Source organism: Toxorhynchites rutilus, chromosome 1, assembly GCF_029784135.1.
Source record: "Toxorhynchites rutilus septentrionalis strain SRP chromosome 1, ASM2978413v1, whole genome shotgun sequence".
In the NCBI taxonomy this organism is placed as follows: Eukaryota; Metazoa; Arthropoda; class Insecta; order Diptera; family Culicidae; genus Toxorhynchites; species Toxorhynchites rutilus.
Window position 1 is genome coordinate 94,322,773 of NC_073744.1, and position 17,841 is coordinate 94,340,613.

The 17,841-nt window shown below is 41.1% G+C and overlaps 1 protein-coding gene across 2 annotated transcripts in view; it reads left to right on the plus strand.

Annotated features, from left to right (window-relative positions):
- Positions 1 to 17,841, plus strand: part of LOC129765279 (cadherin-23) — a 99,583-nt gene that overhangs the window by 72,186 nt on the left and 9,556 nt on the right. For both annotated transcript variants that reach the window (XM_055765430.1, XM_055765420.1), the window contains exons 8-12: positions 13,027 to 13,432; positions 13,487 to 13,966; positions 14,309 to 14,671; positions 14,753 to 15,075; positions 15,134 to 15,332. In XM_055765430.1, the coding sequence (XP_055621405.1) occupies positions 13,027 to 13,432; positions 13,487 to 13,966; positions 14,309 to 14,671; positions 14,753 to 15,075; positions 15,134 to 15,332 (1,771 nt within the window). The remainder of the gene's footprint in view (positions 1 to 13,026; positions 13,433 to 13,486; positions 13,967 to 14,308; positions 14,672 to 14,752; positions 15,076 to 15,133; positions 15,333 to 17,841) is intronic.

The following is a 17,841-nucleotide window of genomic DNA, read 5'->3' on the forward strand; positions in this document are numbered from 1 at the left end:
GAGTCCAACGAGACGAACGAATGACCGTTAAAAGGGAGCGATGGCAAAAAAAATACATTTGTTGTATACGGGATGGTCCACGGGCGTAATTTTGGGCTTCAATTTGAACAGTACACGACGCCAATTCCAAGGTTAACAAAATTCTTCGATTTATTAAACACTAATTCATAATTTATTTAAACGCTAACAATCCACGTCATTTCACAGCAAACGGAATTCAAGGAATGAAAATGAAAAATAAATAACAAGTGCTGGATCGTCATGGTAACTGAACAACGATCCAAGTTCACATTGACTACATATGTTCTGGAATGTTCTGGAATCTAACATAGACCGGCCACCGAAATATATTATTTCTTACTAACTAGTACTATTTCAATTCAATCAATAGTTCATTATATAAAATTAATTGTCTGTAGTATCGGCAACGTCTCGATCAATGATGTCCTCCATCGCCGATGGTAGCAGGCAAATCTTCGAAGTAGGTCGCTTGAAAACTCCAGCTGCAGTACGGAGAGTTATGACTCGTACCACACCATCTTGTCCGGGGTGTAATTCCAGAATGCGGGCCAGAGGCCAGCGTAATGGCGGTAGCTGTTGGTCCTGCAGGATCACTACTTGACCAACCTTGAGATCGATCTTTCGTGGGTTGACCTTCGGTTGACGCTGTAACTCCTTCAAATACTCACGTGTCCATCTATACCAAAAATGCTGAACTTTCTGCTGGGCTAGCTGGTATCGATCCAAACGATTGATTGGTGTTTCTCTTAAATCGGGCTCCGGAATGGCTTGCAGGGATGAGCCCACCAAGAAATGTCCAGGTGTGAGCGCTTGAAGGTCGTTGGGGTCGTCTGATAACACGACCAGAGGGCGAGAATTCATACACCCCTCGATTTGCACCAACACTGTTTCGAGATCTTCTTGTAGTAACGTACTGTTTCCAACTTGACGTAGTAAGTGCCGTTTAGCCACTTTAACAGCAGCTTCCCATAAGCCGCCGAAGTTTGGCGCACGAGGGGGGATCATGTGCCACTTTATTCCATTCGTTGCGAGACAGGTAGCGATATGAGCATTCTCCATTCGATCATTTAGCATTCGGTAAAGTTCATGCAGCTCGTGCCTAGCTCCAGCAAAATTCGTGGCATTGTCAGAATAAATGTTCGCTGGCAAGCCACGACGAGCGATAAATCTTTTCAGTGCAGAGATGAAGGATGATGTGGATAAATCTCCCACCAGTTCAATATGAACAGCCTTGGTACTGAAGCATACGAAGAGCGCTATATAAGCTTTGATTGGTGCACCTTTGCGAAGTTTTGCTTTTACGTATACTGGACCACAATAATCTATGCCGGTTGAAGCAAATGGCCGGCTGGGAGTGATTCTAGCTGGAGGAATTTGTCCAACAGGCTGTTGAATAGGATGGGGATTGGTTCGGGTACAGCGAACGCAGTTCCGAATTATACTGCGAACGGCTCTTCTACCGTTGGTTGGCCAGAAGTCATCGCGAACTACGGAAAGTGTGTGTGAAATGCCTCCATGTAGTAGTTTACGATGATAAGATGTTATCAGCAATCGCGTGAAATGGTGGAAGCCCGGTAAGAGAATCGGGTGTTTGGTACCATAGGGTTCTGTGGAGAATCTAAGCCGGCCACCAACGCGTATAATTCCGGAATCATCCACAAATGGGTTTAAATGTTTCAATGTAGACTGATTGTTCACTGGTTGACCCTTTTTGAGACCACGCAGCTCCTTTTGGTAACATTCACCTTGAACAATTTTCAATAAGGTTGTTTGCGAGTTTCTTATTTCGTCGACGGAAAGAAATATTGTACTCTCTAGTTCTTGCTTCCGACTATTTTTTACGAACCGTAGACAATAGGCAATTGTTCGTACCATGCGATGATACGACGAGAATCGGGTAATCAGAGGGTTTGGTGGTGGTAAATTTTGAATTGCTAATGTTGTTATTTTACGTTCAAGTAACACTTCCGATGAACCGGCGAGAGTGAGTACCTGTTTCGGCCAGGTATCTTCCCCCTTCTGCAACCAGTCGGGTCCATGCCTCCAGAGTCTGCTCGTCATCAACTGTTCAGCTTCCATTCCGCGTGACACCAAGTCGGCAGGGTTTTCCAATCCGGGCACGTGTCGCCACCTGGAACCATGGGTGAGGATTTGTATATCGGCAACACGATTCGAAATGAACGTTTTCCATGTTTGAGATGGAGAGCGGAGCCAATGCAAAACCACCATGGAATCAGACCAAAACCAAATGGATCGAAGCTCTAAATCCAAAGCACTGCGAACCTTTGTAGCTAAATGAGCAGCAATTTGAGCCGCACATAACTCCAACCGTGGAATACTCCGCTTTTTCAATGGGGCCACCCTTGATTTCGAAGTTAGTAATTCGACCTTCACTTCTTGATTGATCCCTACCGAACGAACATATAAACATGCACCGTAAGCGACGTCGGATGCATCCGCAAAGCAATGCAATTGTACATCTCCCTCCTCGAAGGCATACCGATCTATACGGAAATTGGCAAGGTATGGCAGTTCATTGACAAATTTAGTCCATTTTGTTTCAATTTCGATGGGTATCTCTTCATCCCAGTCCAACGACAGCATCCATAACTGTTGCATTAGAACTTTGGCACGAACGATTATCGGCGCAATCAAACCAAGTGGGTCATATAGCTGTGCAATCTCTGATAAAATCTTGCGTTTGGTGATGGGTCCCTCTTTCCTGCTGATGTTGATGCTGAATCGAAACTGATCGGTAGATGGTTCCCAATTAATTCCCAATGTCTTGATTGTTTCATCGGAATCGAACGATAGGTTGGATTGAGTGGCTAAATCTTCCTCCGGAACTCCCTCTAGGACCGCTTGAATATTGGAACACCACTTCCTCAGTCGAAAACCTCCTCGTTTGAGCAGTTCAGTCATCTCTCGTCGCAATTGGATCGCCGATTCGACGCTATTTTCGCCACGGATGAAATCGTCCATATAGAAATCTTTCTTCAAAGCCTCTGCAGCATGAGGAAACGAATCCACTTCGTCTTCAGCGAGTTGACGAAGTGTTCGTGTAGCCAGGAACGATGATGGTGCTAATCCATAGGTTACCGTAGTGAGAACGTATTTGGTAATAGGTTGATCTTTGCCGAAACGAAGGAGCACACATTGAAGAAACAAATCGTCAGGATGAATGCGTATCATCCGATACATCTTCTCAATATCTGCCAGTAAAACTACTCGATATTTACGAAACCGCAGGACAATCGCGTACAACTCGTCTTGGATAACGGGGCCTACTAGAAATGCATCATTTAGGGAATAACCGGAACTGGTCTTGGCTGACGCATCAAACACACCACGGACCTTGGTGGTCGTGCTGGACTCTTTCACCACAGAATGGTGGGGCAAATAACAAATAATTGGTGGTTCTTCGTCTGGTAATACTTCACGCATATGCCCAAGGTCCACAAATTCCTTCATGAACGCGTAATATCTCTCCTTCAACTGCTCATCTCGATCTAATTTTCTTTCAAGATTTCCCAATCGTCGCAATGCATTTTGATAGGATTCACCAATCATTTGGGGAAACGCTTCTCGTTTAGGGTATTTTACTGTATATCTTCCTGTCAAATCGCGGGATACTGAATGTTTGTAGTACTCCTCACAGTGCTGTTCTGTTGGTGACAAAATTTTTGTATTTATCTCCTCAATGCGCCAAAATTTCTCGATGTTTGTATCGAGTGACTCCAACGTAGAAATATTACATAACGGAGTGTGGGTTATTGATTCATAGGACGATTTTCCAGACACTAACCAGCCAAACACGCTTTCCACAAGCGTAGGTGATGATTTCCCTAAACTGATCCGGCCACCCTTCAGGAATGTATAAAAATACTCCGCTCCGATGATCATATCTATTTTTCTTGATACTTTGAAGTCTGGGTCTGCAAGATTGATGCCCTCGGGTATGATCCAATTGGTTTTTGAAACTGTTACAGCAGGCAGGCTTGTAGTTATGTTACGAAGTACCAAACAATTCAAGGAAACCGAAAATTCGTCGAGCCTCGATCGAATTTCGGTGGATACCAAACCGAATGCTCTAATCTGTGATTCACCAACGCCGCAGATCGGTTGATTTATCCGTTGCCGAACCAATCGCAGTTGTTGACAAAGGCGTTCACTCATCAAACAGCATTGTGAACCCGAATCTAGTAGTGCTCGTGCTAGGTGCTCTCTCCCATATTTGTCAACAACGATGAGCACGACCGTAGAAAGGAACACATTCACAGTTTGTGTATCCGATACTGTGTTGATAGAAGCTGGGGCTTTGGTAACATTATCGCTTATTTCGACTTCTTTTCGCAGCACAGCGTTGGAAACAGGATTGGACTGAGTACTTTGACCTTGAACTGTACCTTGATTAATTTGACCATTACTTGCCACCGACGTTTCGAATCCAGGGTGCAACAAAGTGTGGTGTCGTTTTTGGCAAATACGACAGGAAAAGTTAGAGGAACACTTGCGGACAAAATGATTTCCACGGAAGCAATTGCTGCAAATCTTCTTAGAGTTCACCACGTTTAGCCTATCCTTTAGAGCCATTTTCTGAAAAACAGGACACTTCACCAGGAGATGTTGTTGACTGCATGCGTGGCATTCAGGCATTTCATTCTCTGTTGTAGCATAACTATTGATCCGGGAGGAAGACGGACCATGGGACGATTTTGGTTGTTTCAACGGAGGGTTGTGCTTGCTTTGAAAGGATGGTGTAAATTGATCAGCAGTGATCGAAAGCGATTCCAGCGTGCGTATTTTCTTGGTGAGGAACTCTACTAAATTAGTGTACGTAGGCTCTCCATCAGCAGACACGAACTCCTCCCAATCTTTGAGTGTTTGCTCATCGATCCTTGAGCAAAGTAGCTGTACCAACAAGCTACTCCATTGTGTTGTCGGTTCACCAAGTTGTTGCAAAATTTTAACATGCCGTTGGAATTCTTCTACTACGACACGAAGAGTAGAAGCAGATTTGGGTTGGGTCCTAGGTTGCACGATAAGAGCTTGCAAGTGTTTCTTTTTCAATAAATATGGGTTGGAATACCGATTCAGCAAAGCCTCCCAAGCCACACCGTAATTGTTTGCAGTAATGGTGAGGGATTCAATCAGCTTGAGTGCATCTCCTTTCAACACTGATCGAAGGTATTGGAATTTTTGTACGGTTGGTATCTCTGCTGACGAGTGTATTAAGGAATTGAACGAATCGTGAAACGTTAGCCATTCGTTCAAATCACCGTCGAACTGTGGTAAGGAAATAGTCGGAAGTTTCACGCCACTCAAATGGTGAATTCCTGGAACTACAGGTGCAGCTTGAACAGGTGCTGGTGCAGTAGGTGGAATCAAGTCCATCAAACCACCTTTAATCCGAAAATATTGCTCTTCCAAAACTGCTCTAACGCGTAGGTTGGCACCCACAAACTTTTCCGAATCATCAAATGTATCATATTCGTTCTGTATGGCTTCAAATGCTTCCATAAGCTTTTCCAACCTGCTCAGTCGTATCGCTATTTCTTTGCTGTCTCGTTCGGGTTGAAAGTTTTCCAGAAACTCATCGATGCGATTGATCGAATCTATAATGTGACGTCTTTTCAGCTCCTTCTGCTTCATTTTGGTCTCCGACATGGTGTTCAATATATATATTGCCTGGATTTAGGATGTAGGGATTCGGCAGTAGTCCTTGTTGAGGTAGTACACGTCCTTCCGGGAATAAGTGGGTATGGTAGGTGTATTAATCCAATCGTTGTATCCACGTGACGCCTAGCAACATCAGTATTGGTCTGAAATTGGTCCAAAAAACGACACAGGAAGCACCGTACAATGGGGATAGGGAATAATGGACAGATACTCACATGTACCTGTCCAAAAACAGGCCTTGTATATTTGTACGGTACAGCAAATCTCCAAAAAGTCTTTCCGACGGATGATGAGGTTAGGTAGTTGTTGCCATGTGTTGCCAAGCAACAGCAACACCGGAATATGTCTGGAATAGGTCCAAAAGACGACCCAGGAAGCACCGTACAATGGGGATGGGAAATGTTGGACAGATGCTCACATGTACCTATCCAAAACCAGGCCTTGTATGTATTTACGGTACTGCAATTCTCCGAGAACCTTCCAGGGATGAAATGGTTAAGTTCAAGCGTCGTACTGCACAGTTTTCCAACACCCGTGATCCTGGTCACGGCACCAAATGTTGTATACGGGATGGTCCACGGGCGTAATTTTGGGCTTCAATTTGAACAGTACACGACGCCAATTCCAAGGTTAACAAAATTCTTCGATTTATTAAACACTAATTCATAATTTATTTAAACGCTAACAATCCACGTCATTTCACAGCAAACGGAATTCAAGGAATGAAAATGAAAATTAAATAACAAGTGCTGGATCGTCATGGTAACTGAACAACGATCCAAGTTCACATTGACTACATATGTTCTGGAATGTTCTGGAATCTAACAACATTCATTACGATTTTTTCGCTCGTTGGATTCACATGCAGGCTAAAAAGGGTCCTTTTCAGGATCACAAAATTATCTTCAATCTAAAGAGTTTATTATTTTGTTATCACTTGATATTCCCATCTTGTTCGGCTAAACCTTCCTGTTTAGCGATTTGTTGCCACTCGCCACAGCTTTCACAGTTGGAAAATTTCTTCCCATTCAGCTTTGTGACATGTTGTACAGTAAATTACATTCAATGCGACGTGCCGAAGCACCAGTCAGTGTCGCATTGGAATTTAACCGATTTTAACCTGTAATTGAACATTTGCGATGACAGTGGTACAGTGTCGACTTTCGATGTGGGGTCATAATTTGGATCTCTATGTTTACAAAAATGTCCAACTAAATAAGTCGCATTACATCCAATTACCGAACCGAACCGAATGTGTTCTGTTCCGAATGCGGGTTTTCTTATCGTCGAGAACAGCTTTGCCAGCTAACTCGATCACTTCGGCGGCCGAAACTATATAACGCCGGCTAGGTGGACTGGTGCACTGGTACTAACGCGCTCGGCCTAGCTACCCTTGCGGGGAACTCCAGATCAACACGGTTCGAGCGGGATTTTGCCTTTCCCTTCATTTTCCTCCTTTACCATGTCCAGACATGGCTGCTTGGGTTGGTTTGTTGATGTGTTGTGATGCGAAACGATGTGGTGTACGATTTGAATGAGAATGATCGTTACGGCAGCGGAGCGGGGATTTTTAAGCTGACTGGCTGGTAGAGAATTACGCATGTGTGAGACTGCGACCAATGTTTCGTTATTTTTTTTCTTTTTCCTTTCCAATCGTGCTTCATTCTATTTCGCTGCTGCTCTGGTTGCCCGTTTTGGTCGGTACGATTTGAGGAGCACAAAATGGACCAATCAAAAATGGGCACATAGTGCATTTTTACAATACTTGATATTTCACAATTATTCAATTATTTATCTCAAGAAAAATGAAATGTTATTCGTTATGATAGATGCGTAGATATATTTCCTATCAATTGATGCAAAAACCTTTGCGATCTATTGAGAAATGCTCGAGTTATAAGCGTTCCAAATCTTGCATTTTTTCCTACTTGTTCAGTGCCTAGATTTCCATTTCACCCCCTATATCTTCCGGTTAGACGTAGTCCTACGTCAAAAGGAGCAAAAAGGAGAAGAAACGTAACAATCAGCAACCCCAGACCGATATAGAAACCAGCAGCGAAATGGAAACCGACATGACTACCGAGCAAAGCAATATCGATTAGAGATGGGCAAAACAGTTCATTTTGATGAACGGTTCACTCATTAACCATTCATCTAAGTGAATCAGTTCTTTTGAACCGTTCTTTCGCTCTTTCGTTCGGCGGTATTAAGAACAACATAGAATGTTAGCCGGCACCCAACATCAATAGACAGCTATCAATTGATATCGTTGGATTGGATTATATTTTTGGAATTTAGTGGGGGAAGATAAGCTGCGATTTTCACTAATAATCAATCATACAAACAATCACGATAACACGTACACGCAATAGGCCAAACAATTAATTGAAAGCAACAAAAAAACTTTGCCCTCACTATAAGATTTTATGTTTACCTAATCCATCAATCGCCCCAGGATCGCCAAGATTTTTTTCTGATAATCAGGAAATATATGAATGTTACGCGGAATTGAAAGAATATATGAAATTGAAAATATATAGTTTTCTTTTTTTTTTTTTTTTTATTTCCCTCCTCTCACCCCCATCTCTAAGAAACTCATACTCGAGCTTCCTAGAGTTGGTCTCCTTTTTTTTTGTTTCACAGGAACGCTACAACACTTAGAGGTAAGAGTACAATACATAACAATTAGTACCTGTTGGATCCCAGTGAAATGATATTCTTTTAAGGGATCCAAAAAGAGTGCACAATTAAACTAATTATTAAGATCAGACTACTGTATGTCTACAATTATGTCTGTCTGTCAGTCTGTCTACATAAAAAATTGAAATATCTATATTAAAAAAGAGTTAATTTTCGTCTTCAGGAGCAATCGCAGCTTTGCCCTGAACAAGTTATACTGGTTATCGAACTGATATGCGAAGGTAAACTGTTGAATAGCGACGGTCCATTAAAAAGGAAACGCTGTTGACCAAAGCTAGATGTTGCTCGAGTTCGTAATAAGTGTTGTGCTTGTCGTGTAACGTAATGATGACTCGCGGTGGGGATTGTCATGTTATGGTGTATGTTGTTATTGTGTAATATGTTATGTATAAGTTTCAAGGACTGAAGTTCCCGCAATCCAATAAGAGGCAAGATACTGTGAGTCTCATTTTGATACAGGTCTAGAGTTGAGTACAAACTCGGTAGCCTATAAATTATTTTAAGACACCTGTTCTGCAATGTTTGTATTTTTTTAAGTCTTGATTTGCATGCATAGCCCCAAACCAGTAGCCCGTATTGGAGTTGAGAATGGATGCATGCAAAATAGAAGTTAATCAGAGCTTTGTGAGACAGGAAAGGTGATACTCTCTTCAAGATACCACAAAGTGATGCGAGTTTTTTTACGACGAAATTTACATGGAAGCTCCACGACAAGGTTGAGTCTAAAATGACACCCAGGTATTTGAAGCTATGCACCTTTTTAATAGGTACATTTAAAATATATGGATCAGCACCTATCGTTATTTTCTTCCTAGGAGAATGGAAGAACATGTATTTAGTCTTCGTCAGGTTGAGTGACAGTAGATTGGACTGAAAGTAATCCCCAAGAAGAACCAGATCATACTCGATATGTGACACTATAGTTCCCGAGTCGGGACTTGGGTAAAATAGAGCTGTATCATCAGCAAACAGTTTTGCAGTTCCTTTTAAAGGTAGATTGCCAATATCGTTCACATACAACAAAAATAACAGAGGTCCAATATTGCTGCCTTGAGGTACCCCAATACTTATAGAACACAATGTGCTTTTGGCATTATTTACTGCTACATATTGTTGCCTATCATTTAAATAACTTCGCACTATATCATTGGCTATTCCTCGGATTCCGTACGTGTTCAGTTTTTTCAATAATATACTATGATCGATAGTGTCAAAAGCCTTTTTAAGGTCTAGGAAGAGTGCACCAACCATCATTTTTCGATCAATTCCATTAATAATTTCATCTACAAGCTCAGTGACTGCTGTTGTCGTACTACAACCTCGCCTGAAACCGTATTGAAACTTGTAGAAGACTTTATTTATGTCGAAGAATTCGCATAATCTGTTCACAAGCATTCTTTCAAAAATCTTGTTGAATACAGAAAGCGTTGAAATTGGTCGATAATTGCATGGATTCGAGGCTTCACCAGATTTGAAGACTGGCACTACTCTAGCTACTTTGAGGCATTTAGGATAACTACCTGTGGTTAGTATTCTGTTGAACATGTCTGAGCAGATTCTAGCGAAAGCTGACGAGTTCTCTTTAATTAATTGTGCCGGGACGTTATCAGGGCCGCAAGTTTTTTTACTGTTCAGTTCATTTATTATTCTTAAAACTTCATTTGGTGTTGATGGGTGCAGAAAGATCGAGTTTTGGACATATCGAGAATGAGTAAGCGGTGAGTGGTCGTTATTTCTGGGAATTTTGTTCGATAATTCCTGCCCAATTTTCGAGAAATAGTTATTGAAAATTTCGCACACTTCCTCATCGTTAGAAATTTTCGCACCGTTGTGGGTTAGTGTAATTTCTGATTTCTGGGTAGAGCGTCCAAGTAAACAATTAATTGTTTTCCACATTTTGGCTTGACTTGAGTAGTTCAACACTTGTTGGAAATATACTCTTTTACATTTACGTTTTGCTTTTAAAACTACGGAAATCTATTTAATTTTTAACCCAAAATTGAGTATACATTAACAAAATAAACCCTGCGTTAGATGCGTTTTGCTCATAAATGACAATATCGTTTTATTTTCCTTACAAGCGTTCTCGTTATATTTATCCATTCCGTCCAGCGCAAATCAGTTCAGCTGCACTAATTCGTTCACAAACAGTTCGCCCGCCAACACTTTGTTCTCAAACAGTTCGTTCCCAAACAGTTCACTCTCAATCAGTTCTTTCCCGTACAGTTCACTCGCAAACAGTTCGTTCTGAACCAGTTCGTTCACAAACAGTTCACTCGCAAACCATTCTTTCGGATTCAGTTCGTTCACAAACCGTTCGCTCGCAATCAGTTCGTGGGGAGAACTACCGTTCTTTGAAAAAGAACGACCGTTCGTTCACTCTTTTCGGCGAACTAGTTCTTTCGTACCGTTCGTGAACGGTTTGCCCATCTCTAATATCGATACAATCACCAATGCTTCGAAGACGGGTGAGTCTAACATCAAGGTTAGTTTTTCTAAGCCGAACGCTTCAAAAGCACAAAAAATGCAAAACTCTACCGAACTTTCCTATCCTACAACGAAAATCCCCGGAACAATTAATAACACCCTACATACGACCGGCCACTCAATCCCTCCTCCCACCCCAAGCAACTTAATTCCTTCCCTTCGCTCCCTTGATTCTCCCCGTAACTTAACCAAAAATGGCCAACAACACAGCACCAGGAAACAACACAGCCAACAATAATCAATTCAATTTTCAAACCCTCGCTATACAATGGAATATACTGGGTCTAAGAGGAAGACTTATCGAATTACAAATTTCATTAATCAACACATTAGATTAGCCCTCCAGGAAACTATGATCCCAGAATTACTAATCCCCCCGAATTTCATCAAAGGTTATGATATTTATATAAAAGAAAATACTGATAATCCCCAAAAACTAGGCTTAGGTCTAGCAATCAAATCAAATATTCCCCACCATCGAATCAACCTCTCTCCCTCATCACCTGCAACAGCTATAGAAATCGATTTTCCTATCAAAATTACACTCCTATCCATTTATATTCCTCATTCACAACCAAATTCCACACTAAAATCCAGCCTCAATCAGATTTTAAATAGATTTTCATCGCCTGTTCTGCTTATGGGTGATTTCAATAGTTATTCAATTCTCTGAGGTGATTCTTCCACTGACCGTGGTGGCTTTTTACTGGAACAATTCATAGACGAGAATGGTCTCATTTTAATCAATAATGGTGATCATACTAGAATTTGTTTCTTTTCTGGTAAATCATCTGCTATTGATCTGTCCATATCTTCACACAACCTCTCCTCTCAGTTGTCCTGGAAGGTCCTGGATGACAGCTGCGGTAGTGATCACTTCTCCATTACAATCTCTTTGAACCGAGCAACTCCAGTCAACACTTGCCGTCCCAGATGGATTTATGACCTAGCCGATTGGCATGGTTACCAAAATGAAGTATTCGACTATTTCACCTGTACACCACCTTCTACTCCTGTGGATTTAGTCAACTGCGACGTTAGCTTCATAAGGCGAAGCCAACCCAAGGAGTCTGGCCCAGCTGCCCTTTTGGGAAGGAACAACAGCGGTTCCTGCTCCCACCCGGCTCGGTTCCCGCTGGGATCGCGAGCACCCTACATCGACCGGCGCAATTACAGTCCACTGCAGCCCCAACACATTCACTGTGTCGTTCATAATCCATCGTTTCAGTATTGGGAGGCAGATATATTGCACATACAAATAAATCTCTGTTGTCATCAGCAACACGAACAACTATTTGTTCTAGCTGACTGGCTGGTTGGTCCGATCAATACTCCACCACCACGTTGAAGGCAGCTTGTGGCGGGGGAACGATCGCAACGATATATCACGATATATCACATGGTGGCGTATAATTCCGAGTTTAAATCACTGTCGATCGGCAATTTGTCCCTGAAGTAAAATGACTAGTTTTGAAGAAGATCCTCGTTTGGTAAGCTAGCTATGGCTACGGACTAAGGAATAACGCTTTCGTAACTTCTGAATCCACAATCCAGTAAAATGATCATAGGGAGTGCGTTTGGAAGAAGTTGTTGCCTTCTTTAAATCAGTAAGGCGTTGATTGTTTAAAATAGTTTCAAATTCGATCAAACAGTGGTACAAGGACACTGTGGTTCCCAAGGAGTGGAAAACGGTAAATACTCCGTAGCTAAAGTCGATTGACGAATATTTGAAGTCGATTGTGAAAAGTAAATTGAAGATGTGGAAATTCGAACGACCATAAGGAGTTTGAGTAAAAATGGGATTTTGCTGCCAAAAAAGAGAGAAACAGATTATGCAAAGGATAGTTACAGGTAATTCTTGTTGGTTAGTGATTGCGCGTAGAATTGCACAATTATTGGCGATGGCAATCTTTAACCCGTGGTATGACAAAGTTTTAAATGAAAATAATGATTAAATGGATAATTGAATGGCGACCTTGCTGTGTTGAATTGTGTAATGTCTATGATGTAAATCAATACGGCCTGGAAATTCCACCATAACTTTTAAAACAAGAACAACTTTTAGATCAGTAATAACGGTATGAAATAAGTAGCTACTAACATTGTGTTCCATGCATTTTTGTTTTTTTTTCATTATAGTATCACGGTGCTGGATGAAAACGACAACTCTCCAGTGATTCAAGCTCCAAATGAATGTATTCAGGTGACGGAATTCCATGACATTCAAGAGCCTCTGTTAGAATTGAAAGCCACTGATGCTGATGATCCCAAAACAGGGAATGGGCTTGTAAATTTCAATATCGTTGATATCGTTGGATTGGATATATTTCATCTTAAGCAGAAAGAAGCAGGAACGGCCGAAATATTTTCATCGCGGTCTTTGAATAATCTTTACGGCAACTACTCCCTTTTGGTGATGGCAAGCGACGGTGGGAACCCATCGAATCATGTTAACAAAAACATAGATATTTGTGTCTTGGATTTCAACGACCATGCGCCGGTCTTCATATCTCCCTCTAACAATAGCACAATAAGAGTGGCTGAAGTAATTAATGAATATTGAATTACAACTATCTGTACTAATAGTTCACTTTTACAGAACACAACTATCGGAACCAATATAATTCAGGTTACCGCGATAGATAGCGACATTGGCCTCAATGCTGCAATTAAATATCGTTTCAAACCCGATTTATTCGGAAGTTATCGTTTATTTTCGATCGATGAACATACTGGATTGATTACACTAAAGTTGCAACTTGATAGAGAACAACAGAAAAAACATGAACTAAGAATAGAAGCGTTCGACCAGGGTGTTCCAACGTCTCTAAGTTCTACCCTAGAATTGAGTATCTACGTGTATACAAATGATTGCGAGCCACAATTCTTAGTTGAAAAAATAAACGTGAATTTTACGGAACACGCTGAACCGGGCATAGAACATTGGAAATTACCGGATACGGTAAATGTTGATGAAATAGAAGATAATGATTTTGCACAGACGAATGTTTGTTATTCCATCGTGAACGGCAATGCCAATAACACCTTTCAACTGGATCCATATAGTCACATATTGAAGGTATGTATTATGGTACAGAAAGATAAAAATAATTACATAAAATTGAGGGGCTTAGAATGAAAGGGGTGTAAGTGATTTGATCGATTTCTCTACATCGACTCTCTCTTTTGGTCATAGCTTAGCCTCAAATACATTTCCAGCTGTATTTGCCAATGTGGAAAATAGGTCGGAACCTCATCTATCGGATTCTATAGCAAACTTAAATTGGAAAGTTTTTGCAGTTGAGTTATTAACTAAATAAAAAGTTGATGAAGAGAAATCGATCAAGTCACTTACACCCCTTGCATTCTGAGCCCCTCAATTGTTTTTGTGTGGATAATAATGAATATTACTTCCTCATAGGTGTTGAGCGAACTTGATCGCGAGATAATCTCTAATTATACGCTGCTGGTTAAAGCTACAAAGGACTGCGGCATTACACTACAGAACAGATCTCTCAGCTGGGAGGATGCTGTATTTCCGAAAGTCAACGGAGGCGAAAATTTTCGAAGGAACTACAGAAGTTATCACGACCTTGGAAGACAATTTAGTGAACAGGATATGCAAACGGGAAAATATACACGCAACCGTTCAAATAATTCATTTTTGCGTGTGCAGATTAACGTACAAGACATCAATGATAATCCACCGGTGTTTGTGCAAAAGATTTTTACTGGTGGAGTCACTACTACTTCAGTTTTCGGAACACAGTTCATGAAGCTAACAGTAAGACACATATAGTTCATTCTTCCGAGCTTATATCGATAATATACATTTGTAATCATTGCTCAATGATGTCGCTTTCAGGCAATCGATCTAGATGAAGGCATTCATGGCCAGGTGAACTACTATCAAACCGGTGAGATAAAGAAGACGCTAACAGAAGACTTAGAAAATCTGCAGAATCCACCTTTCAAAGTGGATCGGAAAACGGGTGCAGTCCAATTGAATTTTGATCCTCAGAAAGGAATGAGGGGTTATTTTGACTTCAAAGTAATTGCTAACGATAGTGCTGGCCATACAGATGAAGCTCATGTGTTTATCTACTTGTTGCGGGAAGATCAGAGAGTTAAGTTTGTTCTACGTTTGCAACCATCGGAATTGCGGGAGAAGATTCATGTTTTCCAAAAGTAACTATCTTTCTTACACATCTATGGTATATTATGTCATTGTTTTCTTTCATTTCAGCGCGTTGAGCAATGTTAGCAGTTGCATTGTGAATATAGATGATTTTAGAATACATCAAAATCAGGATGGATCGGTAGATAGAACGAAGACTGACTTGTATCTGCATCTAGTGAATCGGAAGGACAACTCTATCTTGGATGTTTCAGATATTTTAAAATTGATGGATCAGAACATTGAGAAGCTGGACGAACTGTTTAAGGTATAGTTGAGAGTTGATTTTTATTCTGAAATGGGATGTAAAACTCATAAAAAAGTTGAAGGTGAATTGTCCATTAAGCAGCATGGCGAGAAAGTAACTGCATTGTCCTAGAGGCGAATGAACTGAAAAGTTTAAACCCTCTTAAAGCCAAAAAGAAGAAGAAGTAACTGAATTGTCATGATTCCTGTCTTTCACTGTTGGTAAATCTAATTGTTACCAGCACAATTTACCCTATAAGATTTCGGTGTATAGGAACATAACAATTTAATATTTTACCGTGTATTGAGTCGATCAGAAAATCAATAATTTTATTTACAATTGTCTTCAATGAAACTACATGGTGCTCAATAAGTTCGAATACAATTTTTCATCGTTGTGTAGGTGCGCACCATGTGCATCGTGTTTATTGGTATTGGTGTCAAATTTAGCCTCATACTATATATAGGCTAACGCGCGCTTGCTGTCAATTGTTGTTTGTTTACCGCGCACGATGAATGAGTACCACGACGTCGCAGTAAAGTTGTTGGTGAGAGGTGAGCGACCCGGCGACATATTCCGGCAATTGAAATCCCACTGGGTGAAGTGGAGTTTCATCTATACCACCATCCGTCGGTACCGAAGATGAACTCGGCCAAGTACTGTGCAAGATCCGAGCGGCCGCGTTCGACGAGGACGTCAGTAGTCATCAAGTGGTGAGGGAGCGGGTTCGTCGAAAAATGAGCCACTCGATCCGGAAGACCGCAGCTGACCTAGATGTGTCGATCGAGACTGCCTACACCATCTTGACGAAGGATCTGGGATACAAGCCGTACAAGAAAGGCAAGGTTCACAAGGTAACGAAGGCTAAAACGAAGAAGAGGACAGAGCCAAAATGATACTTTCGCGGCACGCAGGTTTCAGGCAGGTGTTTTCTGATGAGAAACACTTTGTCTTGTCGCACAATGTATAAAATGATTGGCTGTCGGTGCCGACGTTGGCTAGCATCCTCTTATCCCACATAAACATTCCGCGGGTTCAGAGCGCCGCGTTGGTGATGGTTTGGGGTCCATATTGAGGCGCGAGAAGTTCCCACTGGTGTTTATCGAGAAAAACGTAAAAATTAACGCCGCGTACTATATAAGATCCCAGCTAATATGTCGTAGAGGTTCTCAATAAACATTGACGCATAGAAGAATGTCTTGTATTTTCATTTTTTTACGCATTTTTAAAGTGTATTCGAACTTATTGAACACTTATTGAACACCCTGTATACTTATCGAATATCCGAGTAGCTTTCCTGTATCTATTGGAAAAAATACATCTCCAACGCTCCTAAAAACATAATTTTCAAACAAATAATTCACAAATTAAACTATTCAGCATCTTTCGCAGAACGTCAGCAAAAACTCAGAAATCGATTGTGTGGCATATTATTGGCATATTATTAGCATATTAGCTGTAAGAGAGCCGAATTTTAATCGTGTACATGTCACATGTTTATCATATCTATAATTAGCGCATTACACAGTTTCCATTTTCGGCATTAGAGAATTCCCTTCTATACCATTGCATATGGCACACATTTACACAGTAGTCATTTAGGCGTAAGAGTTTTCCTTCTGTTCTTCCATTATCCAGTTAGACCGGACAGCGGAGACAGTTGATTGATCATTGTTGAGTTATTTATAGAACAGCAGCCCGATGTGTCTTGCAGAGCAGAGCAGTTGTATGAATGAATCGATCTTATTTCGACCGTTGATCGATCCCCATCGCTGATGATTGTTGCGTGGACGTAGTTATTTTGTAACAACACAAAGATGGTCAATGAGGGTCCTGAGTTTTGAACTCACGATCGATCGCTTACTAAGCGAACGCGCAACCAATCGATTGTGTTGGTGGTAACTATAAAAATGAACACAACTTTTGTCGGTGTTTACACTAGCCCAAACAAAAAATAAATCTACAGTCTGTGGAGGCTCTTAGTGTACGAGCTCAGCAAAAACGAAACCGCCTTTTGCCACTGTTGCCGCCGCTCCTACTACTCATGTCACTCCTTGTCATTGCTGCCGCTACTTGGTAGAACGAAGGCCTTAGCAGATCAGTTCTGCTCCGTGGTTGTAAAATGAGTGTTGTTTTCGGAAAGCCACAAGGGGAACCACAAGGGGAGTGGTTTACAATACAATTCTTTGCTTGTATCCAACTTATATTCCGCTGTTACTCTGGTTGCTCCTTTTGGTCGGACCCATTTAAGGAGCAAAAATTGTACCAATCAAAACGACATCTACATTTGAACAATGCTTGACATTTCACAATTATTCAATTGTGTATCTTTAAAAAAATAAAATGTTATTCATTGTGATAGATGCGTAGAAATATTTCGTATCGATTGATGTAAACATCGTGATCTATTACGGAGTGCTCGAATGATGAGTCTTCGAAATCTTTCATTTTTTGTTCCATGTTTAGTACCTAGTTTTTCATTTGACCCCGTATATCTTTCAGTTAGACGTAGTCCTGCATCAAAACACCT